The 26,492-nt window shown below is 33.9% G+C and overlaps 3 protein-coding genes and 1 long non-coding RNA gene across 6 annotated transcripts; 2 read left to right on the forward strand and 2 right to left on the reverse strand.

Moving 5' to 3' along the window:
* The first annotated feature begins 7,119 nt into the window (after positions 1–7,119).
* On the forward strand, positions 7,120–11,270 carry LOC121256525 (chorismate mutase 3, chloroplastic). 2 transcript variants are annotated; one of them, XM_041157362.1, is made up of 7 exons: positions 7,120–7,256; positions 7,287–7,477; positions 8,492–8,714; positions 8,806–8,892; positions 9,645–9,788; positions 10,718–10,810; positions 10,937–11,270. In XM_041157362.1, exons 2-7 carry the CDS (start codon positions 7,311–7,313, stop codon positions 11,171–11,173), a joined length of 951 nt encoding a protein of 316 aa, XP_041013296.1. In that variant the 5' UTR covers positions 7,120–7,256; positions 7,287–7,310; the 3' UTR covers positions 11,174–11,270. The 2 variants fall into 2 exon arrangements, with proteins under 2 accessions (XP_041013296.1, XP_041013297.1); XM_041157363.1 differs by having other exon boundaries at positions 7,125–7,246; positions 7,277–7,477.
* Positions 11,271–12,940: 1,670 nt separating this feature from the next.
* On the forward strand, positions 12,941–15,583 carry LOC121256302 (uncharacterized protein At5g01610-like). Its single transcript, XM_041157046.1, has 3 exons — positions 12,941–13,143; positions 13,942–13,996; positions 14,845–15,583. The coding sequence occupies exons 1-3, from the start codon at positions 13,036–13,038 to the stop codon at positions 15,222–15,224; spliced, it is 543 nt and encodes a 180-aa protein (XP_041012980.1). The 5' UTR covers positions 12,941–13,035; the 3' UTR covers positions 15,225–15,583.
* Positions 15,584–16,268: 685 nt separating this feature from the next.
* Positions 16,269–20,573, reverse strand: LOC121256144 (protein RETARDED ROOT GROWTH, mitochondrial). 2 transcript variants are annotated; one of them, XR_005938925.1, is made up of 8 exons: positions 19,780–20,567; positions 19,292–19,403; positions 18,562–18,721; positions 18,115–18,263; positions 17,677–17,828; positions 17,151–17,261; positions 16,831–16,945; positions 16,511–16,540 (listed from the first exon to the last, which is right to left on the reverse strand). XR_005938925.1 is itself a non-coding variant. In XM_041156807.1 (7 exons), the coding sequence occupies exons 1-7, from the start codon at positions 20,070–20,072 to the stop codon at positions 16,400–16,402; spliced, it is 1,122 nt and encodes a 373-aa protein (XP_041012741.1). In that variant the 5' UTR covers positions 20,073–20,573; the 3' UTR covers positions 16,269–16,399. The 2 variants fall into 2 exon arrangements, 1 of the variants encoding a protein (XP_041012741.1); XM_041156807.1 differs by lacking the exon at positions 17,151–17,261 and having other exon boundaries at positions 16,269–16,540; positions 19,780–20,573.
* A 2,148-nt stretch (positions 20,574–22,721) lies between these two features.
* Positions 22,722–24,928, reverse strand: LOC121255768. The gene is made up of 3 exons (XR_005938852.1): positions 24,701–24,928; positions 23,530–23,584; positions 22,722–22,731 (listed from the first exon to the last, which is right to left on the reverse strand). It is a non-coding gene; the product is annotated as an uncharacterized LOC121255768 (long non-coding RNA).
* Positions 24,929–26,492: the final 1,564 nt, after the last annotated feature.

Consider the following 26,492-nt stretch of genomic DNA (forward strand, 5'->3'; position numbering starts at 1 on the left):
ACCACAAGTTAAATGAAATAATTTAAACGTAATGGTAAAGTCAAATTGAAATAATTAAATCCCACGGTAATTAATTAAATATGAAAAACAATTTAAATGCACAACAATAAATAAATATTAAGAAAGCACATAAAAATTAATTTCCACCAATTAAAATCATAGAAATAAACTCACTAAAAATCCAACCAATTTAAAATAAGAGAAATTATTTTAATTACATAAAAATAATTCCTTCAGTAAAAATACACTAAAATACGGGGTGTTACATTTCTTTTGCAAGAATCAAAGATTTTAGGCTTTTATCTTAATCAATCTCAAAACGAGAGGCAAATTTAAACTTGACTTTTTGACCAAAATGATCGGTAGTAATACCATCTTTTTCAGTAAAAAAATGATATAACAAAAAAATAAAAGGAATTCCTAAAATTAATTTGTCAGACATATTTATGACTAAAACAGAAGGAATTTTAAAACAAATATTGTTTTGACAAACATGAGCGTTGTTTAGTTCATAATTGATTTTCATCTGAAATCCATTTGCCGAAAACAATCGTTCAATATATTTTTCAAAATATTTACTAGAAATGAGTCATTCCTGAATACAATTCAGGTCTGATCCGGAATCAATCATAGCAACAACAGAAAATTAGAAATTATGGGCAACAACAATAGTAACCTGAGAAAACCATTTAGGAGGAATAGTATTGTGGATCAAACAGATTTGGTTGTCAGGAGCTAACTCATGCTGGCTTTAACCAGAATCATTTATTTGCTCATTGTCAGAAGGGATGTCCTGATCAAGTTGTTTATCAATTTTGAACACTAAAAATTCTTGTTTCAAAATCTCATTTTCAGACTTAAGATTATTAATCTCAGATCTGAGTTTAACGATTTCTTTTTTAACAAGATTTATTTCGTGTTGTAAATCAGAAGTAGAAATTTCCTTGGGTTTTTTCTTTTGAAATCTCTTCAAGGTTTCTTGAAAACTAATCATTTGCTTAGAAGGCTCAGGTTCTTGGCGAACCATTGTCTTCTTGAGTTTAAGAAGATATTCTTCTTTAACCTCAGAATTTGTAATTTGGAAAATCAAGGTTAGCAAAAGGTTTTCTTGTTCCTCAGCCTTAGTCAAAACATTAACTGATTTGCCTTTAGGCTCGCAACAAGTATCATTACAATTGCAACCAAGCTTTGGACCAGTAGGATCAGGAAATCCAGTTTCAAAGTGATATTCTGAATCACTAGAACTAAATTTAAGGATATCAGATGATGAAGACGAGGCTATTTCTAGGAGTTGAAATAGTTCTTTTTTATTATTGTTATCAATATCCAACTGATTAAGCTTCTTTTTTAGTTTTTTGGCTTTCTTGGTACATTTGTCTGCAAAATGTCATTCATTGCCACAAATAAAACATTTTCCTTTTGAAAAATCTCTATGATTCTTTTTCTTGGAAAACGGCTTAGAAAATAGTTTTTTATAAGTTTTCTTATAAAATTCATCATTGAGTTTTCTCCTGATACCATAATGAGGTTTAGAAAACTTATGCTTTCTCTTTGATGGAGCTATAGTAGGAAGGCCAAATTGTTCACAAAAAGTTTCTATTTCATATTTGACTTTCTTGCTATTTCTCATCGGTTCTCGAAGCATTCTTTGATCATTACATATATCAATAGCAAATTTCTTAATTACGCTGCAAATATCACCATAGGTGTATTCATCGTAATTGAGAGACCCATAAGTATTAGTAAGTTCATCTTTCACTTTGTATGCAAACAAACGAACTAATCCATCAATAAACTTTTCTTTCCAGTATGGCTTCTGGCTATCATCGCGAAGCATGACTTTGGAAATGAAAACATCTTGGTACCACATATAATCCGACATCTGATGACATCTTAGATTATTTAACTGATCGCTAATGCGACTAGTTATATTTGATAGTGTCCCAATAAAATGTTTTAAAATAGTATAAATCAAAGTATTAATACCATCAGGTTGTGTAGACCCAATAGTTTTATCAAAAATAGGTAACTATTTATCATTACGCTTGACAGCATTCTGAATGGCTTCATTTGTATTGGCAGTGAGATGTTTGTCCCACCAATTGCGTAAAACACCGAAAAATTCTTGTGTTAAAATCATAACAATATCAGATTGTTTAATATTGTTGTTAATATAGGCATTTGCAACAAGTGAAATTTTACTCATGGTATTGATGATTTCTTGTTCAGAAAATCTATCAATATTCCATTAGTAAACTTTGTCAGCAGAGTAAGAAGATTGGTTTTGAAAAACTTTTTCTTCAAACTGTAAATCAGGAGGAGTAGGTCTGGAATACCAATTATTCGTCAAACTCATTGGATTGGGTCCTTTTGAAGAAAATCTGGCAATTTCAAGTTTTAAAATAATATCTTAAAAATTCTTTTCAAGTAAATCAATATCATTTTCTTCAGAAGAGTGATCGTTAGATGAATCATCTGTAGTTTCAACAAGAACTTCTTCTACTTCTTTGCTCTTTAAAGCACTAGTAGAAGGCTGTTATTTCTTTAGATCAGAAAGCATTTGATTTATCTTATATAGAGTTTTTGGCCTGAGAGGTTTTAAAATCCATTTTGGCCCGATTCTCTGATAAGATAATCAAAGGTTTTTCAGTAATTTTCTTTGGCTGATCTTTGATAAAAGCCAAAGGATTAAGATCAGGTTTTTCAACATTTTCTTCAATCCGATCTAACTGTTGTCCGATTGTGTGAATAGCAAGATTTACAAAGTTATTTTGAGAAATAAACTTCTTTGTTTCTTTCAAAATCTTGTCCTTCTCTGGATCTCTGGAAACAGTTTCAGGAATTTTGAAAGGTGAAGCAGGTACTTCAATTCCTTTGTAAAGAACGAGTACTGTCTCCAAAGGTGGATGGCTAGCTTGGATTACCATCTTTCCTTCTTCCTTAACAAAATTAGTTTTAACAACATTTAAAGTATTGTTAGAAACATAATAATTTTCAATAAAATCGAAGAAAAGAATATGCTTTTGTTGCTTATTCATTTCTTCTTTCCATTTTTGTTTAACACGTTGTTTTTCTTTTTGAGAATATTTTGCATGATAGGCTTTACGCTTATCACGATTTTTTGAAAGTTTATATTCTTCAAAAAGATAAACTAAATCAAACTCAAATGGTTTGTTTAAAATAGTCAGACTATGGTGGATAGGAGGAGCTACAGGAGCTACCATATCTGAAGCTGTTGGTGATAAAGATGAATCTTCTTCTTTATCAGCTTCTTCATTTATAGTTTTATCCTTAGAGGATTAGGCATCCTGTGCAGAATAAAAAGCAGAAGTAACTTGAGAGGACGTAGAAAGTCCTTTCATTTTTAAAACATGATTAACAGGCTGGGCTGTTTGTACTGAATCTTCCAGAAATTGTTTGAGATAGTGATCTCGTCTTACTGGATTTTCAGAAACAGAACCAGCATAAGAAGATCTAGACCCAGCAAAAGAATTTCTCCTTAAGCCTGAAGTACTAGTCTGATCAAAACTAATTTTAACAGTTCCATCCATATACTGTCTAATGTAATCTGGATTACACTCAACAGGATTTCTAGTGATAGGTGGAACTTCTTGTCCAAAGTCCATTTTTTGGGAAGGGTAATATCTTTCCAAAAAACCATCTTTGGAGTTTGAACATCCGCATCCGAGGTTGAACTCTGAATCAATAGAGTGCTTCCCGTGGTGGGTTTTGCAATAGTTTTGGGATTTAAATTCATTTTTAAAAGACAATAATAAATCTGAAAAATCAAAGCAAGGGATTTACTTCCCTCAATCATGTCATAACCAGATGTTAAAATATTCAAAGTCAAGGCTTCAAGAATATGTTTATCATCTAGTGAAGGAGTTAAATCAGGATAGCAATTGAAATGAACTGGTCCGTCAGTTAAGGAAGACTGGATCATTCCAAGAATACTTGTTTCAAAATAATTGAATCTGGCATCCCTTAAACAAAATAAAACGGATGCATTGATGCATTTCCTTGTTAAGGGTTTGGCAGCAATTTGAACAGATCCAATATGAATATATTTGTAACCATTCTTTAAAAACTCAGTTATCTTATCTTTGTGAAAAAGATAACATTTTTCTTGAGATTTTGAAAGAGCATAAGTTTATTCAACAGTTCGAACATTAAAAGCAGTATGTAAAGATTTTTCAAACTAAGAAGTTTGATAAATCGAACTAATATTCAATTTTGGAATCTTCCATAATTCCAGCACAAGTGGTTCTGCCTTTTCAAAAGTGCAGTCTTCTTCATTAACAATGTCAGGTGGCAACCCCGATCTGGAACTAATTGTTGAATAAGATCTAATCATTCTATTCATTTTGTCCTAAATCTAACCAGACGGTTTCATCTCAGGGTCCTGCGAACTTACCACTCTTGGCCCTCAACCTATGAACCTAACTGCCCTCAACGCTCTCTAGCAAACGGGTCTTACCACGGTTCCCGGTCTACTTGTCAAAAGATGATCCTGAACCAGACAAAGTAGAAAATCCCTAACTGGGTAGAAATTAAACAAAATAAATGAAATGAAGAGAAGTAATTACGAACAACTAGATACCAGATTGGCTCTGATACCAAAACAACGGAAATGAAGAAGGAGACTGAAGAAGAAGAGAAGGAATGAACAGAAACAGAGTAATTGCACAATTGAGTAAAATTTATATATATATATATATAATGAGTCAGTTTAAGAGTTTTAATATGAAGATGACTTGAAAAGTTATAATCCTATTAGGAGAGAATTTCATTGAGTGTAAATCTTAGTGAAAGGTGGAGACGTGCATGACTTAGAGTTGTAAAGAACCTACATTGGGTCTAACTGGTTTGGTTCCGGTTGTTTACATGGCTTAAACTCAATTATTGAGTCCAATAAAACTCTATAGTCCATTTAAATAAATTATGAGCCTGTGGCCTATTAAAATAATCCAATAAATTTTGATTGGGTTTCTATAATTATTGGCCCATTAAATTTAACTTAGGTCTAATAAATTTATCCATAGCTCATTCCTACTCATAATATCAAAATAAAACGAAATGAATAACTCCAATATATATGCATATAAAATGAAATTGTTGATTTTCTAAGGTACCAAACATAGTACAGCAAGACTAGAGTGAGAGATATAAAAGAAATTTCAGATGGGAGGGAAAAAGTAAAATAAATTAAAGGTCAAATAAAATAAAATCTGAAAGAAAAAGAAAGTTGTAAAAGAATATTTTAAGAAAAGGAATTGGAAAATTTTACTATGCAACCCAAATCTTACCACTCGATTTTTTTTATTTATTAAATGATGAAGATAGTAATTTTAAATATATTTATGTATTTTTTATATTTTAAAAATATTTAAATACATTAAAAATCGTGAATAAAAAAAAAATTAATTTTACCCCAGCGGTAACACCGAACGGTGCACCGCTCTTTGGTACTTGGTAGCATTAATTTTCATTGGGAAGTGAATCAAGTGATCGGTCAATGACGAAGTGAGAGAGATTCCGGAGTAATTCAAGGCGCGTTGAAGAATGATGCTAGTTAGTTCTTCCAGGTGCTTTTTATTATTATTATTATTTTCAATCACAGTTCTTCAAAGTTATTATTAGTGTATTTGATAAATGTTACCATTAATATATTTGTGTATTTTTTCTGTAATATTTAAAAAAATAAAAATAAAAAATACACAAAAAAATCAATTTGAACTAGTGAGAAGGTAAAATGATGGAGTTGAGTAACAGCACCTTAATGAAACTGCTATATGCGTTTGATTTTTTTCACAAACTAAATAAAGGCTCATACCCATCGTTTTTTAACAAACATCTTACATATTTTCTTATAATTATAATTTTGATCACTTATTATTAGAACAATTCTATTTGAAAAATTTTACATCATCTATAATTTATGTGGCATAATATTATTTGGATAATAAATTTTAAAATCTGAATTTTTCAAATTAAATTATATCATATAAACGGTATCTAGTGTAAAAGCTATCAAATAGCACTACTAAAAAAATAAAAAAAATACTAAAATATAGATCATAGATAGAAAAATAATAATTTTTTCATATTGATCCTAAGTTTACCAATTTTTTTAAAAAAGTACATAAGATTTGTACATTTTATAACTGTAAATATTATTTCTCTTTAAAGAAGGGTGTAGAAGAGTTTGTGAACCATACAATCTCAAGTAGCTTTCCGGATCACCTCACTCCTGCCCAAAGAGTTTTGCAACTCATCAGCCTCACATACTACAATTATTTTTATTTTTTTTAATTTTATTATTTATAAATTAATTAAATTTTTTTACTCATCATTCATATATTATATATTTGATAAGAGAAAAAAAAATAAAAAATAAAAATCATATATAATATATAGTGTAAGGATGATAAGTGATTTTTTCACGCTATAATTGCCAGAAGCATCCAGATTCCACCTTAATTCCTAAAAGTCCACCTTGAAACCAATGCCATACATTTTCTTGATAATGATAGCCTTTCTGTTGGTTGACAATCAGTTTACAATTTAGGTAATAAAAAAAGTTTAAAAAATAATAATAAAAAGTGATGTAAAATATATTTTATAATTTTATAAAATAATTTTATTGTCTTAGTTGTAAGTATCATTGTCCCATTTTCTTTACCCTTTGTGGGTTTAGGTTTCGTTTGGTTACCAAATTCACCTCAACTCATCTCAACTCATCATTACAACTTTTTCAAATTCTAATACAAAATATAATAAACAATTCAACTTTTTCAAATTTCAAAATAATAATATTATTAAAAAATAATATTCTAATAATATTTTATCATCACAACTCAACTCAACTCAACTCACTTCAACATCCACACACACCCTTATTCTCAGTTCATTTGACCTGAACAATTTCTCTAAAAAAGATTGGAAGAAAATACATTTAATTTCTTAGGGGAACACAATAGAAAATGAGATATTAGTAATATCATATTACATTTTATTTTCTTAAATGATTATTTATTTTAAAAAAACAGAAGTTAAAAACATCAAACTTGTAAAGGGTCCACAGTATAGTCACTGAATAAAATGTGAGAGTTTAAAGCCTATTTTTTTACCCGCTGAAACTAAGAGAAGCTAGGACAACGTTATAGACGCCCCCCTAAATTCTATTTCCCCATGATCGGTCCTTTGTCTTCTTCTTTCGACTACCATACGCCCTTACTCTTGTTTACTCTCTCGATCTCACTCTCTCTACCGCCAGCTCTCTCGATCTCACTCTCTCTCTACCGCCAGCAATGGAGGCCAAGCTACTAGAAGCTGCTATCCCAGGCCTTCCAGCCAGCCTCAAATCTTCAAGACCCACTTTGCTTCTCGCCTCCCAGAACACCCTTAACATCGGTAGAAAGGGGCTTCGCCCTCCTCAAGTTTCTTGGTTTTCTTCATCCTCCTCGTCTCCCATCAGGTACAGAAAGGAAAATTTGTTGTATCGTTGTATTTCTTCAATTTCTTGTATGTTCACATCAAACATTTGAGCATTAGCAGCACAATCTTGTAAAACTAATTCTACATAGTTATCACAACTAAAAATCTTTTAGTTAAATGGGGAACATTGAAGTCCGGATAAGGGTTGCTGGGCATTTTATAGAGGGATGACCACTTCATACGAAAGATTGATTTTTTAATTAATGATGTGCGAGGACATTCTCAGGTCATAGTCGACGAAAAGGGCGTAGTGATTTGCGCAACATTGGCTAGTTTTTCGTAGTCGAACACCTGCACCGTATGTGAGTTAGAAAATCCATGTATAATTGTGCATAATATTCCATGCAAATGGTGACCTTTACATCCACGGTAAATGGATCAGATGCGTATCTGCGGCCACTCTTTTGGCTTCTCACAATGATGCCGAATCCTCTCAATAATTAAAGCTTAAATGGCACTTTGAATTGCCTCAACTTTTTCTTGATGGGAATTGGGGGTTGAAAGAAAGAGGGGCATGCTCCATTTCCTCTTTTCTTTTTTTCTTTTTTTCTGTCCCCTGGATGAAACTCTGCAAAGAGTAACGCACATGCACATTTATACGTATGTTTGGATCATATATCATGCGATATTTTTCTATGCTAATACAACCTTACTTCATTTGTTTTAGTATTTGTTTAGAGTTGAAATTAAATTAGATAGCCATATGCCAAGTTGATTTGAATGTCTAACCTCTAAGCGTGATACGTTAGGCTATGTTTATGACCAGGCAATCGAAGTCATTGCCACATCCTTTTCTTTATTTTTGCTGTGGGATATATTGATGTGGGAATTCTTGGATGTGGGGCACAGCATTGGAAAAACAATGAATAGTGTGGATGAATTCTGTAAGCTAACTTATTAGGATATCACACAAAAGAAACTCCTCCAACTATAGAAAGGAGTTATTTTCGGTGTTGATTAAGCAACTTATGACATGGTTCTTCTTTTGAGACAGACATGCAAGAAAGAAGAGGGTGGATGAGAGTGAGACCTTGACACTAGACGGCATAAGGCACTCTTTGATTCGAAAAGAAGACAGCATAATATTTAGCCTTTTGGAGAGGGCTCAATATTGTTATAATGCAGATACATATAACCACGATGCATTCTCCATGAATGGATTCCGCGGATCATTGGTTGAGTACATGGTCAGGGAAAGTGAAAAACTCCAGGCTCAGGTTATCTCATCTCCCAGGGAGAAAAATACTCGAGGAACAACTAGAGTTATGATGCCACAAGTTTTCTAATTTGCTTCTCTTTGAAAACTAGGTGGGCAGATATCAGAGCCCGAACGAGCATCCTTTCTTCCCCACGGACCTACCTGAGCCAATACTTCCACCTTTGCAGTACCCCCAGGTATCGAATACTATTCCTATCGATGTTTCATACAAGAGTCTCATAGATCTTTCCATTTTGATAACAGAAAAAAAATATGGGCCACTCATTAGTATTAAATACACTCAATGCTTGGGCTTATTTCTTTTGTGTGATTCAAATGAGGAAAATTGGCAATTGAATCTTTCTATATGGCAAGTTAAAATCTTCAACTGTTATATGTAGTTAGGTATTCAGGATCTTTTTTTTATTCATTTCTTTGATACACTGAGTTTCCAGAATTCATTTGCTTTTTACTTTCTTTTTATATCATTTTATTTTTCCTCCTTTTTTTTTTTTTTTTGGCGAGGAAGAGGGGGGGGGGGGGGTGTTTGTTTTACTTCTGTGCTTGGGTTGGGAGGACTTAATTGCCAAAAGTTTAATCAAACTCTTATAGAAATACAATGTAATATAATTTATGAATTTGACGTTTGTTAACATCAGGGACCCATAACCAAAGTTTTCGTGTATGTTGAGGTAAGATTTTTCAGCATCTGTTTTGGCCTGACGTAGTAAATAATATGTCAAACTTTGTTTTGGTGCAGAGATCTAGCCATTTCGGGAATTATAGCTTAACATGATGAAGATAATTAAACCTTATAACATCAGTTCTTTGTTGTTATCGCTGTTTTTTTTGGTGTCCGCGGAGGGATGAAATCCTCCTTGTGATCTCTTTAGATAACATTTTTATTTATTGTTGATAAGAGGTCTTTTTTTCCTTGATTTGGAACTAGGTTTTGCACCCCTGTGCTGAGTCGATCAATATAAACAATAAGGTGTGGAATGTGTATTTTAGAGATCTTCTTCCAAGATTAGTAAAAGCAGGAGATGATGGCAATTATGGATCAGCTGCTGTTTGTGACTCACTTTGCCTGCAGGTATAGCATCAAAATCTTGCTATGTTATCAACTTATCAAAAAAAAAAAAAAAAAAATCTTGCTATGTTATCAACCTAAAGTATTTTTTTAACAGCAAGGCCAAGAGATACTAGGGTTATATATGAACTTGTCTCTTCATTTTGTTTTGGCAATGCCTAAAAAGCAACCCGATCAACGTCCAGTTTTTCAACATGTGCTCTTTGATAGAAGTAACCGAGCATTGTGTTTTGGCTCTATTTATTGTCTTTCAAGAGTTCAAAATTTTTTAACACTTTGACCTTTTTTTTAATCTAATTCTCTACTTGGTGTGAGAATTAAGCAAAATTGTCTATTGACTAATCTAGATATGCCCAGTGTCAGCAAATTGCTTCCTTCTCTTTACTCTTAATTTGTGAGATGGACTTCTGCTATTTGGCCTTCTCTGATTGTTTTCACAATGCCCACAAAAATTGCCAAACGTGTATAATAGTGGTACATGCCATCCAATTTTTTCTCAAGGAGGGATCTTCTGCAACCCCTTAATTCATGACCTGTAGGCATTTTTCTTGGGTCTAACTAAATTTCGAGACTCGAGAAGTTGGCAGTCTGCTGTTAAATTTATCTTATGCTTGGTAAGGTCTCTTATTTTGATCCTTCTCAAATTGATGGGTCATTTGATTCATGTTTTGAATAAAATGTATTTGCTTGGATATATTTTTTCAGCAATAAAGTAGCACTACCATTAGAAAGAATAATAAGTCTCATTGAGTACCATTCATCCATTTTTTTTCCTCATTTTAACTGGCAAGTATTCATGTCACGGCTACTATGCTTTATCAGGTTAAGTCTCAATTCTGATTTAATAGCATATGAGAGACTTGAATTTATCGGTTACATTCCATGTTTGTTTGTTTGAATAAAGACTTAGTTTGATTGGACACTTATTGCAGGCACTCTCCAAGAGAATCCACTATGGTAAATTTGTTGCAGAGGCAAAATTTATCCAGTCACCTGCTCTGTACGAGGCTGCCATTAGGGTACAAGTAAGTTGCTGGCATATATGAGCTCCGACTCCCTTATCTTTTTGGTTAGTTAATGTTTTGCCAATATGATTGATTTTCTTAAATTATTACCCCGCTTCATTTGGTGAGGAAATGTGGGTCTTGCAGGACACGGCTCAATTAATTGAATTGTTGACATATGAAACTGTGGAAGAAGCAGTCAAGAAGAGAGTAGAGATGAAGGCTAAAATATTTGGACAAGATGTAGACATCAACCAAGAGGAAGATGTGGCTGATCCAGCATACAAAATCAAGCCAAGTTTAGTTGCCGATCTGTTTGGGGATTGGATCATGCCCCTAACAAAGCAAGTTCAGGTTGAATATTTGCTGCGAAGATTGGATTAAAAAAGAGATTAAAGTGTACTCGTTGTTTCTTATTTTGACTTTCTTTACAGGGTTTTTTGGATGTTAAGATAGCTAATAATTTAAATATCTACATTAATCAGTTTTGAGAGTCGCTCCTCCACATTTCTGAAACCCTTCCTGGGTGTAAAACTCAATAAAAAATGCTTTTTTTTTTTTTTTTTTATTTATTATTCTTCTCAAAAAATTTCTGCTTCGATGATCAAGAGAGAAGATTGAAAACTGCCTGGTTTTATCCAGATCAAGGTCCTACTGTTGGATAGAGTGTGGTAAATGTTTGACATCCATCCCATATATGAAGGATTGCTGCATTGACAGTCACTATACTTGTGAAAATGATGACAATAAAATAAAAGTAAACAAGATATAATCAAACAATTAATCACATGACACAAATTTATATGGTTTGGCGACGTGCTTGCGTCTACGGAACTGTAGAGAGTTTTATTATGTTGAGGAATCACAATGTATATTTTTGTTGTGATTTTTCATTGTTTAAAATGGCCATATTGCACAAAATAATCATATTTATAGAATTATATGACAGAAATTTTAATTTTCACTTTTCTACAATATTCGCTCGAATGGCGTGTCGAACACAAATCGAGCGAATTCTCTGTTTGGCTTTCGCTCAACCCCACGGTCGAGCGAGACTCGAGCTAACTTTTTATCTGATTTTTGTTTGAACGGAAAGTTAAACAAACTCTTTATTTTGACACTTCTTGAATCAAAAACAGTACAAAACCATAACAAACCATTTGTCGGGTCGGATCATCAAGTCTGGCTGCCACAATAATAAATCAAGCTACACAAATCCAACAATACTCTGATTGGAAATTGCATATGTAGAACTAAAAAAGTTTGTTCTTTAAAAGGTCGGTTGTTTTTCTTCTCTCTTTGAATCTGTTTACAAAAAAAAAAAAAGGAAACCAAAAGGAGCATGCTTTTTAGCTGGCAACTACGCGAATATGTGACTCCCACCATGTGCAATGGAATATTTGGAGTTCAAAATCAATCATCACGATTATAATAGCTGAAATATGTAGTGAATCAGCGTTAGCACACAAAAAGGATAAAAAGTGGAAAATTACCGTGTACTATATGCTTACAAATATTTATGCTGCCTTTTCTTTTTGGCTGTTTATTCAAGTGGAAAAATCACTCTGCATAATAATATGGCACCGTGTCATCTCATTAATAATTAATAATTATGTAAATAATTAGGAAAACATAACACCTATCATACGAAGGTAATAAGTTAAGGAAAAAAGTAGAATCTATTATCATTTTTTTTTTTATATCGATCTCGTATTTACTCATTTTTTTAAAGAGATTGTGCAGTGTTAGTGTACTGTAAAAAATTTTAATAATTAATAAAATTTTCCCCAAAATTCAAAAATAAAAACCTGAAAAATTAGGTGGACATAAATCGCAATCGCCGTATATATTCGGTAATGGTATCTCGTATGGGTAGTGATAGACATAATACTTTTTCATAAATTTTTATGAAATCATACTTTAAAATGAGAGTGTTTCGTAAAATAATGATATTTTTGTAAATTGTTTTATAAATTTTTTAATTTAAAATACAATTATATAAAAGATTCTGAAAATAACTGTGTATCCATTTTCATCTCAGATTCTCAGTAAATTAGCTGGCGCCACCCCGGCTCATTTACGTAAACGCCCTCAACTTCGAACTATTCCCTTTTTCATCTAGAAGCCTAGAGCCGCTTTTCACACTACGGATGCATGTCTATATGCCTGCCTGAGATTTGTTCACTCAGACGCTTCCGTCCCTCACCGGTATACTTTACCGAGAGAGAGAGGGAGAGAGAGACAGAATGGAGAAAGCTCTGACAAAAGTGGGCAGCTTAAAGGTTGTGGTTGGGAGCTCATGGATTACGAAGAAAGCGAAGGAGGAGTTCTCTAATCTAACTGAAGACATCACTGTGAGTATGGACTTTGTATATTTTTCTGTGTTCCCTTCTGCTAGTCTGTAGGGTGGCGCCCTTTCGTTTTACTTTTTATTTGCTATCATTGTGGCATTGCCCCTTTCCAGTATGTGGTTTTGGAGGTAGTTCTGGTCTTTACATGTGTAATGTGGCTTTGATTGAACTGGACCCACTTGTTGGTTTCTGCTAATTGTGGATGCTTTTCTGGAATTAGCAGTAAAATGTGAGATCTGTTGATTTTTACAAGACAATGAATTTGGATTTAGATTAAGTGTAAAAGGGAATTGTTGAGAGAAATTTGTTAATGTTGATGCGTGCTTGCTTAAATTGTGTGTTGGATGGATGTTTGTGCTATGATGGGGACAAAATGTTCCTGTGCGTAATGATGGTGAAATTTGGACATGATACAGCATTTGGGGTGAGCCTTTTAGATTGGAGGGAGGCAGTTCGGTTCAAAAAAGGGAAAGCTTTTTTAGCTCTTTATAAATTGCAAATCGTGCTAACTGACTTGAGCTCATATAACATAGATACTAAGTGATCAGTGAAATATTTTTTTGTACATTGCGTTACTTAGAGTGTTAACCTACTGACTGTATGAAACCAACAGTTGTTTTTTCGTAAAAGACGCTGTTAATTATAAGCATGTTAATATTTTCATGTTTATAATAGCTAACCATATAATCCTAAGAGTTTTGCACATCTCTTTGACGAAGTATTCATGCTACTTTGAAGTATGCGTGCTTAGTTTGATGCTAATGCTTTCTCAATTTCCTAAAAGGTTTCTTCTCATTGTAGACTCTGTCAAACACAGTGGAAGACAAGGCAAAGTGGATTTTCAACAAACTAAAAGGTGTGAAACTACATTTGAACTTTTTATACTCCATTATGCCTGAATCCTTAGTTCTGCTGTGGAAATGCTTGACATGCAACTTGATTTTCCTTCATGTAAATTTCCCTTTCAGCGTTTTAGAGACTTTCATACCCCTACCACAACAATTGAAATTTGTATACAGATGGCAGTGCATGTCATGAACCTAGCTTAATAATACAATACGATAGGGATTGTGTGCCATCATCATCTTTTTGAAGCCATATGTAATGTTAGTGAGCTCATTCTCTAGCCTGGTGATTGTAATTGTTTTCCTTGAAGACGCCGATAGATTTAGGCCATCAACCTACAAAGTAGTTATTTGTAGACCCACTTATAATAAAAAATAAAAAAAAGAGTACTTATTTGCAGACCTTTCTTTTATACAAGTTTCCACTTGCATCCGCATTTAATTTACCTCTGCTTCTCTCACATTTGATACTATTTTTTTCATTGTTTGTTTCTTTTATAAACCTTCATGCTTTCATTTTATAAACCCTGGCACAAGAATGTCAGCTTTTGGAGTCTTTATCTGTGTTAACTTTTGATATTATTCCTCACATTTCTATTCTACATTTGATTAATGAAACTAGTTTTGGAAGGATTCATTGAGATGGTTTTTTTTTTTTTTTTTGTTAGAAATAGATATATTTTTCATTTCATTTCAGCCTGTGTAAAGAATTTGTAGATTTAAGAATATCACAGTAGGAAACAATGTTCTGCCGCAACATTGTCTTATATATTTCTTTCCTTATTTCCCTTTTTTATAGGTTAATCTACATCAATAAATCAGTAAGAGTTCTAACTGACTAAAAAATGCCTACCAACAGGAAAGCCAGTGAAAAGCTTACCAGATCTCCTTCAAGAGTACAACTTACCACGGGGCCTCTTTCCCCAGAACATAACCTGCTATGAATTTGATGAGTCCAAAGCCAAACTGGTTGTGTACTTGCCTTCTGTATGTGAGGTCAGCTTACAAGACTCCTCTGTGATAAGGTATGCTACTCGAGTTAAAGCAATTTTGGGGAGAGGAAAGCTTATGGGCATAGAGGGAATGAAGACAAAGGTTCTAGTGTGGGTTAAAGTGACAAATGTGGCGGTAGAGGGCTACAAGTCTGATAAGGTTTGGTTTACAGCTGGTGTGAAGAAGTCAAGGCCTACAGATGCTTATCAGATGCCCCGTGATGCCGTCAGAGTAAAAGAATTTTGAATTTGGACTGAAGAATGAATATCATGGTCATGGGGATTCAAAGACCTAAATCATTGCTGGTATTCATATAGAGTAGATATCAGTAACCTTGTTTTTCTTTGTATTAGATTGGATGCACTATTATGGTTTTCAGCACTTCAGATCTCGTCTGCTCTGGGTTTAAGATACGCATGTTATGCAGAGTTTGATGATTGCCATTGCCATTTGAACTTTTACGATAACACTCAAGATAGGGTGAATGGCCAGCAATTGCTGACCATGCTAAAAGTTGTAGGATGATGATATTATCAAACTGGTGCAGGTAACTGCTGTGGGTATCAATGGTGCAATGAAACTGCATGATCTTGTGCTTTTGGAAATTTAACTTTTAAGCAATACTCGGAATCCTTTGCTTGATAAAGACCAAATCCCAAAATGTTCTTGCTTCAATGTATTATAGAGCCGAACAGTCTCATGCGGAAATCGTATTCTCTGGCTTGCTCAATCTACAGTTAAAAGTAGAAACAACAATGTTTCTTGTAGCAACATTGCTTGGATGAAAGGATTATTAAACGATTACAACTGTAGTATTGTATGTAATAAGCAATAGATCAAACCAAAAAAGAATTCAGACACATTCATTGGTCAATCTTAAATTTGTAACTTTTGTACAAGTCTTTTCAAAAAACGTACACTACCAATGAAATCTGTATGAAAATACCAAATTTTTTTTTTCAAAATGACAACATTGGAGTTGCACACTTCAAAATTATATCTAACATTACTCCAATTACAATCATCAGAATCTGCTCGAAAATGAATCTTTTCCAGTGCCATTTGTCATGGCCATTTGACGAGATCTTCTTCCCTCAAGTCAGTTAATTATGATTTGAAGTGACACAGGAAGACCCCTGCTATAATTTAAAATGACTCGGCTTTCTTTATCGAAACCAAAAGGCAAAATTCAAGATATCAACCACCATCGGTTCCCTTTGTTGCTGCTGAATAGTTTCATAATTTCACTTTCTATTTTTCTCTATTGATAATATTATTATAAGCATATCAGAAAATTTATAGTAGTATATGCAAGAAAATTTATTGCATACATATGATAATGAATTGAGTTGCTAAATAAACAGATTAAATACTGGTACAAAATTATCATCTGTTTCATGTTTCTTAATCAGCTTGCAAAATTATAGAGGAATCGCATTTGAATCACGAACAATCTCGTATATTGATATGACATTCTCAATCGTCAACAGGCCAATGATGCACCATTCCAAGAGATCAGACTTCCTGTTTTGGAGGACTTCTTGGAGGAAATGAACGTTATGCTGCAAATGGAGAGTTCAGAGGGGGGTTTTATCAATTATCAGTAACATTCATTATATGCACAATATATAACTATAGTCATGAAAGTACAAGGAAAAGCCATCCAAACATATGACAGAATTATATTACTTCCGCCTGATGTAATGTGGATACAAATCAAATCAGATATTATCTTCTTTATTTTTTGCCTTGGCTGTGCAATATTTTTTTTTTCCTATTTAAGTAACAAACCCAATTTCTAAGTGACCCAAATGAAACATATATATCCATACGGACATAACGGCAGGCATACCTCCACGAATTTTAATTTGAAATCCAAATTTCCGAAGCGTTGAGTCACCTCATACTCCTCACGAAGATATTCATGTATTTGAGCATACTTGGCATCCCTCCAAGCAATTTCTGATCTGAATAATAAAAGAACCAAACAAATATGAAGAGCTGCAAGAAGCAAACTTGAACCAAATTCATGTACTCGAAAGGCTGTAAAAAATATCGGGGAAATTATGCAAGTACTCAAACATGTTCAAAAGTAACCAACTTTAAAGAACCGATTTTCAGGTTATCTGATCTTTGTAAAGCCAAATCATAGTAGATTTACAGAGTTCTCACTTTATTTGGTGCTAGCTTTGGAAGCCAAGGAAGAAGTTGTAATGACTCCAGAGTCAAGAACAGTCAAGAACAGAAACAGCTTTGTTCAAGCTTAATGAGCCCAATCGAAGCCTGGAGGCAACATGAATGAGAAGAAACAGCTTTATTCAAGCTTCATGAACCGAACTAACTTTAAACAAGCATGTTTAGCATAATGAGATGAGGTAGGGCAGGCTCCAGTCTTTGATTAACCTAATTTCAATTTTGAAATAACTTGGATTCATTTATGTTCACAACTTGACCCAAGCATGGGGTTTTGTTGGACTGTAATTTCTGCTTGCTAAATGTAAACTCAACCAACATCATAGTGAGCTTAATCTGTAGGAGTGATGGAGCCAAGTAGAGGCATTAGCTATTAATGCCTAGAATAGTAAAAGTTAGATCATCCAGTATGCAGAAGGAACTTCTGGTATTCATTATCTACTTAAACACATAACCAGCCACATTCTGACGCATCGAATGAGACTACAAAAAACAATGTCATTACCTCTCAAAAAGACCAACTTTTAGAATTACATCAGCTAGATTTGAATTAGCCTTCCCAACAAGCTGAAGGAGCTTCTTTTTATCCATTGTAAAAGTTCCGGTTTTCTCCATTCCACGATTTATGTCTGCAAATTCTTGAACCATACCATCAATCTGTACGTGCAAGAGAGAGAGAGAGAGAGGTTAAGGTCATTGAAGTTTAACTTGGTTTCGATCAAAACTCCTTGCAAAATATTATGCTGTTTCAAGCAACATAAGCCATGGTTCCATGGCACAATGAAAATCAATAGACATCTTAAATGCTTATATTCGAACAGTTCAAGCCTATAGAATCTGGAATGCACCAAAAGTGGTTTAAAAGCAAGAAACCAAGTGCTTTCTACTCCACTAAACAACTTACAGAATAAATACAAACTTGGAAATCCCACCAAGAAATTACCTGTGAAACAAAATAATCCAAAGCTATACTTTGGCCAAGCACACTTCCTATAATGCGGACACCATCAGTGTCCAATGTCTTGAGAACAATGTAGTCTGGACCTCCTCGCATATCCTCAACCAATGATGGCTTCTCTTTTACAGCATAATCTAGAATGAAGACACAAAGAGCTATAGGTAAGTACACAATTGTTCACATGGTAAGTAGTATGTATTTATAAAGCTATGGGGGAAATGTCCAATGACCAACACGGCAATGAAGCTAATGGACTCAACAAACTACAGGAAAGCAACCAAAAGAATCACATAGCTACAGAACTATTTCATACTTAATGACAGTGGAGAGCAACTATTGGGAACAAAAATAGATGAAGATAAATATAGTGCTCATTTGGATAAAAGATTCATGCCGTTAAAAAAACTTAATCCCATTCTTAAAGAATTTTACCATCTTTCCTCATCTCGGAAAGCAATCCAGAAGCATGTCTTCGAACTATGTCTAAGTAAATTTCAGCTTCATGATCCTCAATATTAAACAGAACCGCAGATCCATACTGGAAGACAACCATGTAACGGCAGCAGCCCAGATTCCTCTTGACTCCAAAGACCTACATCCAAAGTCTCGTGTAATCAAAAGCAATTTTAAACCAATCATGTTGCTATTCATAACGATTGTGATTAAAGCTTTGAAAGATTCTCTTATTAAACTCCAGGTAAGACCACTTGTATAAGTCCAGTTGCAAAATTCTTGCTGGGAACCACCACATGACTCAAATTTGCTGCAATTGCTGACCAATAGGAAACACTGATCAGCCACTCTTGGATGTGACTCAAACCCCCACTCCATGCCCCCCTTGGCCCTTTTCCTGTATTTGGGGGAAATGTGGACCTAAGACCTACCCAATTGCACTTTATCTCTTGACAAACTAATTCAAGACACTGCCTCCTAGCCCAAAAATCAATTGATGAACATTAACTCTATGTGTTTATAAATATTGGGAAGTGGTTAGCTTGTGAAATGGTCAGAAATTGTTTCATTTTACCATCTGACTGACCAAAAAAATTAAATGGTATAAAATTGTGGGAGAAGAACAGGACTTAGGCGAATTCTAGTTTCTACGAACAGAGTAAGAACTTGAACCAAGTAAAAGGATAAAACTGTTTCTTAATAATCTTACAGTATTTTCTGTAGAGAAATCACAATATCTGAGGGCAATATAATTTGAGGAGCGAGAGGTAGGAGGAACTACGTTGCTTAAATTCTCGGCTTGCATGCTCTTCAAATTGATACTGCCAAAACCATGAATCTTAGAGACCATGCAGAACAAAAACAGAATGACGGAGAAAAAAAAGAGGTAAGAAAGGGAGGGAGCAATAGTAATCAACAATTATGAAATTTAAGCCGGAAAAATCTAATAAACGTTCTCCCGCATTCTTTACCGCCAGTGCAATTATAGCAGAATATCCCAATTCCATCAGAAACTAATTCCAAACACAAACAAAACACACAACCCCAAATGCTATTTTGTAAAACCCATCCAAACAGAAACAATCATAGCTGCAAAGAAACATAATGGAGAGAGACTGCGTGGATTAACCACAAAAAAGAAAAAAAAAACAAACAAACACCGTTCGTAATTCATGGAAAGGACTCCCAGTGGCAAACCTGGTGCAGAGAAAGAAGGCTTTGACGGGAATCTTTCCAATTTCCTCGTCTTCCTTATCAAATAATTCATCGTTGTGATCGAAACTCGGAGACCCAGAATCAAATTCGTTGATATCCACCGAGACGCGGGATGGGATTGCAGAGAACGGTCTTGAACTGAAGAAGTAAGAAACGGGACTTGAGTGAAGTGAGAGACGGAGAGGTCTGGGAGGAAGAGGGGGGTTAGGGATAAGCGATTTGGAAGCAGAGGCTATGTGATCGAGGAGAAGGAAAGCGGCTCTCCACCTCCCCATTCACTGAAAGCGTTTTCTGTGGATTGTCACAGATCTTTGCGTTTCACCAGCTTCGTGGAGACCTGTTGTTGTGCTGCACGCACGCCCTGAAACTTCCGGCTTTTTGTTTATTTATTTTCTTCACTTCTAGTTCTGGGATTCAAAATCACTGAGAAACCCGAGACAATATTTTCACTTCTTCGCTCCTAACCCTCTCGCTCCAAGACGGGTCACTCTCGCTGACGATCTCTCTCGCTTTCTCTCCCTCTCTCTCCAGAAGCCCCCCGAGCGTCGAGCCCAGGCCGAGCGTCTGCTCTCCTCCGCCTCACGCCTCCTGCGGTGTGGCCACTGTTCAACGGCGCCTTCTCAAGTAAGGATCCCTCTCCTTTGCCTCTCTCTATCTCTCTGCGTCTCGAATTTCTGCAATTTGGACGAATAACAGCATCAGGAGGGTGGTGCCTCTAGCTAAGCCTCCAGATATTGGAAACCCTGGTTGCTGCTCTTGTTACGAATGCAATTTTTTTTTTTTAATTATTATTATTATTTTTTTAGTTTCATTGTGAGTTAATTATTTTATTTAAAAAATAATTTATACACAATATTTTTCACAATATATTTCATAATAACGTATTAAATCAGAAACAATTTTGTAAACATTTTATAAAAATAACATTATTTTACAAAAATATCTCCACCTTAATTAATATGACTACTACTTTAATTTAATCCTGTAGATGAAAAAAGAAAGGTAATGATATCTTTACAACTAATTCATCAATCCTTTACTACTTACACTATATTTGAAATTTTTTATTTTTTTATTATTTTTTTAAGTATTTTTTTAACATCTTCAATCATTAAGAAAAAATTAAAAAAAAATATAATTTTACTAATGGACTATTTGTTCACAAAATATTCAACTCATTTGTTCACAAAAAAAAAAATATTCAACTCATTTGTTCACAAAATCAGTTATTAGAGCTATGGACTATTTTATGTTGATATTTGCGGGTAGTATGCATGTGATAGAAAATGCCTGGATGACCTCTGTTAAGATCACGCTAACCCTTGTAACTCCAGCCCTTCTGGGAAAGGGTTTCTCCGAGTAAGGTTTCACGTGTGCTCCAAAGGTGCGGATTTGGACATAAATCCCACGCAAGCCACTTGAAAATATCGAAACCTGAAATAAACTTTTCTTCTGGGATTTCATTGACGAACGAATAAAATTTGTATAATTTCATCCGGCTGGTACATAAACTTACCACTAAGTGGGATCTAAGTAGTCTCATTTCTTAATAAACAAGATTCTAATTATGCACAAGGCTCATCATCCCACCATGATTGCCAACTTTTATCCTGTTGAACTCCTATGCCACCTTGCTGCCTGTTCCAATCTTTCCAGTCATCTACTATCTAATGATTGTAGGTTTTGCACTCTACCCTCAAGAAGAAAGTCTTTCTCCACTCCACTAAGAACAAGGTAGAGCTGCCGTAAAGAAACACATAAATTCCATATTATTGATATCTGTGGATTTGAAAAACAAATAACAAGTTAACCGCAATATATTATACAAAAACAGTTGATAAGAATCTTGTACTGACTTCTCAAAAGCCATGTCCAATTTCTCACATAGAATTGAAAATCAAGGTTAAGAGAAAATATATTTGCAACCGTGAATTTTGCAATCACCGCGTAATCGCTTTAAAAAAAGTGAATAAAACATGAGACCCACATGAAAAAAATTAATTTTTTAATAGTGAATCCCACTCTTTTTCAAAGCAATGACGCGGCGTTTACGCACTTCACAGTTGTATGTAGAATTACTCAAATAATCAGATTCTGAAACAGTCATTAACTCCGGCCACTCCAAATGCAAAATAGTCACCTTTTGCTAATTGGGTCAACCGTTTTACTAAAAATAAAAGCATTATGAAACCCATTCTGAATGACACATTCATCATCAAAGCCTCATTATATATGTGATTACTCAGTGTCACTTGAATTCATTTGAATACCTTGCTGAAAAAAATACCAAGGTGTAAGCTTTACTTACCTTGCTGCTTCGTCCATTCTGAAATTACATAAACAAAGGAATTATTATAGCCTTCAGCTGGAATGCTGACTAGCAAATCAATAAATTGCTCAACATTAGGGGAACTCATATGAACCTGCATTTTAAAGGAAGAGACATTCCAGACTCAATCCATAGAAAATATGAGGGGGCACCTAACTTCTCAAATCTCAACTACACTAGTAATCAGACAATGTTGAGAAAATTTGACAAGCAACTCCACAGTCTCCACAGATAATAAGGTAGAAACCTTAAAATATAAGAGTGAGCCACATTTCAGCAACTTAAAAAACAAGTACAGCAAAGAATGGATGCGAATAGCAAGGAATTTCAGCTATTTGCCTCCAACGGGCTTTGAGCTATAATGCAACTACCAGAGAATAATAAATGTGTCAAACAATTCCAAAAAAAATAGTTACAAGGTTCGGTAATTCTAAACAACAACGGCAGATGCAGCTAAAAAAAGGTTGCCAAAATAAAATAGTTAACTCATAATGAAGCTAGAAGATAAAGGACATTACTAATCTAGAAAAAATAAGTAGCAATGAACTTCTCAATCCCACCATTTGAACAAAGTGCATTCGTCTAACAAGAACAAAGTGGCTTTCCTGTTGGTAGGCATTTTCTAGTCAGTTATAACTCTTCCTGATTTATTGATATAGATTAACCTTTAAAAAAAGGGAAATAAGGAAAGAAATATATAAGACAATGTTGCGGCAGAACATTGTTTCATACTGTGATATTCTTAAATCTACAAATTCTTTACACAGGGTGAAACGAAATGAAAAATATATCTATTTCTAACAAAAAAAACCATCTCATTGAATCCTTCCAAAACCAGTTTCATTAATCAAAAGCAGAGTAGAAATGTGAGGAATAATATCAAAATTGAACATAGATAAAGACTCCGAAAGCTGACATTCTTGTGCCAGGGTTTATAAAATGAAAGCATGAAGGTTTATAAAAGACAAAAACAATGAAAAAATAGTTTCAAATGTGAGAGAAGCAGAGGTAAATTAAATGCGGATGCAAGTGGAAACTTGTATAAAAGAAAGGTCTACAAATAACTACTTTGTAGGTTGATGGCCTAAATCTATCAGCTTCTTCAAGGAAAACAATTACAATCACCAGGCTAGAGAATGAGCTCACTAACATTACATACGGCTTCGAAAAGATGATGATGGCACACAATCCCTATCGAATTGTATTATTAAGCTAGGTTCATGACATGCACTGCCATCTGTATACAAATTCCAACTGTTGTGGTAGGGGTATGAAAGTCTCTAAAACACTTAAAGGGAAATTTATAAGAAGGAAAATCAAGTCGCATGCCAAGCATTTCCACATGAGCAGAACTAAGGATTCGGGCATAATGGAGTACAAAAAGTTCAAATGTAGTTTCACACCTTTTAGTTTGTTGAAAATCCACTTTGCCTTGTGTTCCACTGTGTTTGACAGAGTCTGCAATGAGAAGCAACCTTATAGGAAATTGAGAAAGCATTAGCATCAAACTAAGCACGCATACTTTCAAAGTAGCATGAATACTTCTTCAAAGAGATGTGCAAAAACTCGGAGGATTATATGGTTAGCTATTATAAACATGAAAATATTTTGATAAGTGACATGCTTATAATTTGCGTCCTTTACGAAAAAACTACTGCTGGTTTCATACAGTCAGTAGGTTAACACACTAAGCAATGAAATGTACAAAAAGTATTTCACTAATCACTTAGTATCTATGTTATACAAACCAGAAGAGACAGTGCTTGACTGGGTTTTCAAAGCAATGGAAACTTTGTTGGACAAAGTATCTCTTTTCCGACAACACCTCATCTGTAGAGTTAATAAACTTGCAAATGCGGTCCTCACCACACAAATTCCATCAATTATTTGGATCCATAGTGTCTTGATATATTCAGAATGGCTTTGAAATTACTAAGTATGAACTCAAGTCAGTTGGCACGATTAGCAATTTATAAAGAGCTAAAAAAGCTTTCCCTTTTTCTTTTATAACTAAGATATAAATTTTATTGATACGAATGAAATAGGCATAGCCAGTGTAAACAGGAGGTATACAAAAGAACACCTAAATACATTCTAGGAAAAAGCTTTCCCTTTTTTGAACCGAATTGCCTCCCTCCAATCTAAAAGGCTCACCCCAAATGCTGTATCATGTCCAAATTTCATTACGCACAGGAACATTTTGTCCCCATCATAGCACAAACATCCATCCAAACACACAATTTAAGCAAGAACGCATCAACATTAACAAATTTCTCTCAACAATTCTCTTTTACACTTAATCCAAATCCAAATTCATTGTCTTTCTTGTAAAAATCAACAGATCTCACATTTTACTGCTAATTCCAGAAAAGCATCTACAATTAGCAGAAACCAACAAGTGGGTCCAGTTCAATCAAAGCCACATTACACATGTAAAGGCCAGAACTACGTCCAAAACCACATACTGGAAAGGGGCAATGCCACAATGATAGCAAATAAAAAGTAAAGCAATAGGGCGCCACCCTACAGACTAGCAGAAGGGAACACAGAAAAATATACAAAGTCCATACTCACAGTGATGTCTTCAGTTTGATAAGAGAACTCCTCCTTCGCTTTCTTCGTAATCCATGAGCTCCCAACCACAACCTTTAAGCTACCCACTTTTGTCAGGGCTTTCTCCATTCTGTCTCTCTCCCTCCCTCTCTCTCTCGTGTAGAGTATACTGGTGAGGGATGGAAGCGTCTGAGTGAACAAATCTCAGGCAGGCATATAGACATGCATCCGTAGTGTGAAAAGCGGGTTTAGGCTTCTAGATGAAAGGGAATACTTAACATTAGCAATGGGTTATTCATCTTTATCTTTATCTTCATCTTCATCTTCATTTTTATATTTGTGTAATATATCTTTAAATTCATCTATATTAATTTATGCATCTCTAAATTTTTAGATAACTATAAATAGTACTTCTTCAAATTTAAAAAATATTATTCACTTTTCAAATATTATTTTTAATATTTTTTCTCTCTCCTACCTATTAAAATTAACTTTATGAAATTTATATTAAGTTGATGATAGAAAGTGTTTTTTAATACATATTAATATTTATTGATAAAATTGATCATTTTAATATATGAAATTAATAGTATTTAAATATATGAAATTTGTATTTTTGAGTACATAGTGCTAATTGTAAAATATATAAAAAATAATAATTTTAAGAAAAAAATTTAAAATACTAATATTTATTATTACTTGATTCAAATATGTATAATTTAATGTCGATATTTTTTTTGATATATAAAATCAATTTTTAAAAGATATAATTTTGAATATGTATATAAAGAAATAAATACTAATGCTCAGTTCGGAGCGGAGGGCGTTTACGTAAATGAGCCTGGGTAGCGCCAGCTAATTTAAATCTGAGATGAATCTTTTATATAATTGTATTTTAAATTAAAAAACTTATAAAAAAATTTACAAAAATATCATTATTTTACGAAACACTCTCATTTCAAAGCATGATTGCGTAAAAATTTATGAAAAAGAATTATGTCTATCACTTCTCATATGAGATACATTTACCGAATATATGCGGCGATTGCGATTTATGTCCACCTAATTTTTCAGCTTTTTTTTTTTTTTTGGGACATTGATTGAGGAAAAAATTATTAATTATTAATATTTTTATATGAAAAATAATATTTACAGTGGTGAAGTGTATAAATACTGTACAATCTCTTTGAAAAAAGAAAGTAAATACGGGACCTGCAAGAAAAAAAACTAAAATTTTTTTATAGTAGATTTTACTTTTTTTCAAAACGATTAGGCGATACTTTCTTACTCCACGACTGTACGTAGCATTACTAATTTTTTAATGTATTTATATTTTAGATTGTAAAATTATATATCTAACAGGACATTCTTCTATTTGGGGTTGTGTAGGAATCGGCCTGATCGATAGTCTCCAACGCGGACCAGCTGCCTAATTTAGGAACCGATGAAGAACCGGTCGGTGGGCGAGAGGATTTGAGGGAAAATAGATGTCTGCAGTTCAGCGCCGGTTTGAACCCCTGGGAAATTGCTGAACCAGTCGATCCTTTTTTTTTTTTTTTGAATATATGAATATAAAACGGCGTCGTTTCACTTAAACAGTAAAACAACGTCGTTTCTCCAAGTGGAAGTTAAAAAAAAAAAGACGCATATAGAACGGCGCCGTTTGTCTTTAAATCAAAAGGCACCGTTTTGAATTTGGTTTCATTAACCTCCCTCTTCTTCTTCTTTCTCGTGTCTTTTTCTTCCTCTGCGTCTTCTTCTTCCTCTACAACCCTAAACCTTAAACCTTATACTCTCACTCGACAATGGATGC

Source organism: Juglans microcarpa x Juglans regia, chromosome 3D (genome assembly GCF_004785595.1).
Source record: "Juglans microcarpa x Juglans regia isolate MS1-56 chromosome 3D, Jm3101_v1.0, whole genome shotgun sequence".
Lineage (NCBI taxonomy): Eukaryota > Viridiplantae > Streptophyta > Magnoliopsida > Fagales > Juglandaceae > Juglans > Juglans microcarpa x Juglans regia.

Bases quoted from the DNA above. Each gene is read 5' to 3' on its own strand.
- LOC121256525 (XM_041157362.1), top strand. From the start codon at position 7,311: ATGGAGGCCAAGCTACTAGAAGCTGCTATCCCAGGCCTTCCAGCCAGC. The intron at 7,478-8,491 runs GTACAGAAAGGA...CTTTTGAGACAG, and splicing joins TCCTCCTCGTCTCCCATCAG to ACATGCAAGAAAGAAGAGGG. The intron at 10,811-10,936 runs GTAAGTTGCTGG...TGGGTCTTGCAG, and splicing joins AGGCTGCCATTAGGGTACAA to GACACGGCTCAATTAATTGA.
- LOC121256302 (XM_041157046.1), top strand. From the start codon at position 13,036: ATGGAGAAAGCTCTGACAAAAGTGGGCAGCTTAAAGGTTGTGGTTGGG. The intron at 13,144-13,941 runs GTGAGTATGGAC...TTCTCATTGTAG, and splicing joins ATCTAACTGAAGACATCACT to ACTCTGTCAAACACAGTGGA. The intron at 13,997-14,844 runs GTGTGAAACTAC...GCCTACCAACAG, and splicing joins GATTTTCAACAAACTAAAAG to GAAAGCCAGTGAAAAGCTTA.
- LOC121256144 (XM_041156807.1), bottom strand. From the start codon at position 20,072: ATGGGGAGGTGGAGAGCCGCTTTCCTTCTCCTCGATCACATAGCCTCT. The intron at 17,829-18,114 runs GTAATTTCTTGG...TTGCACGTACAG, and splicing joins TGGATTATTTTGTTTCACAG to ATTGATGGTATGGTTCAAGA. The intron at 16,946-17,676 runs GTAATGACATTG...TTTATTATTCAG, and splicing joins AAAGTTGGTCTTTTTGAGAG to ATCAGAAATTGCTTGGAGGG.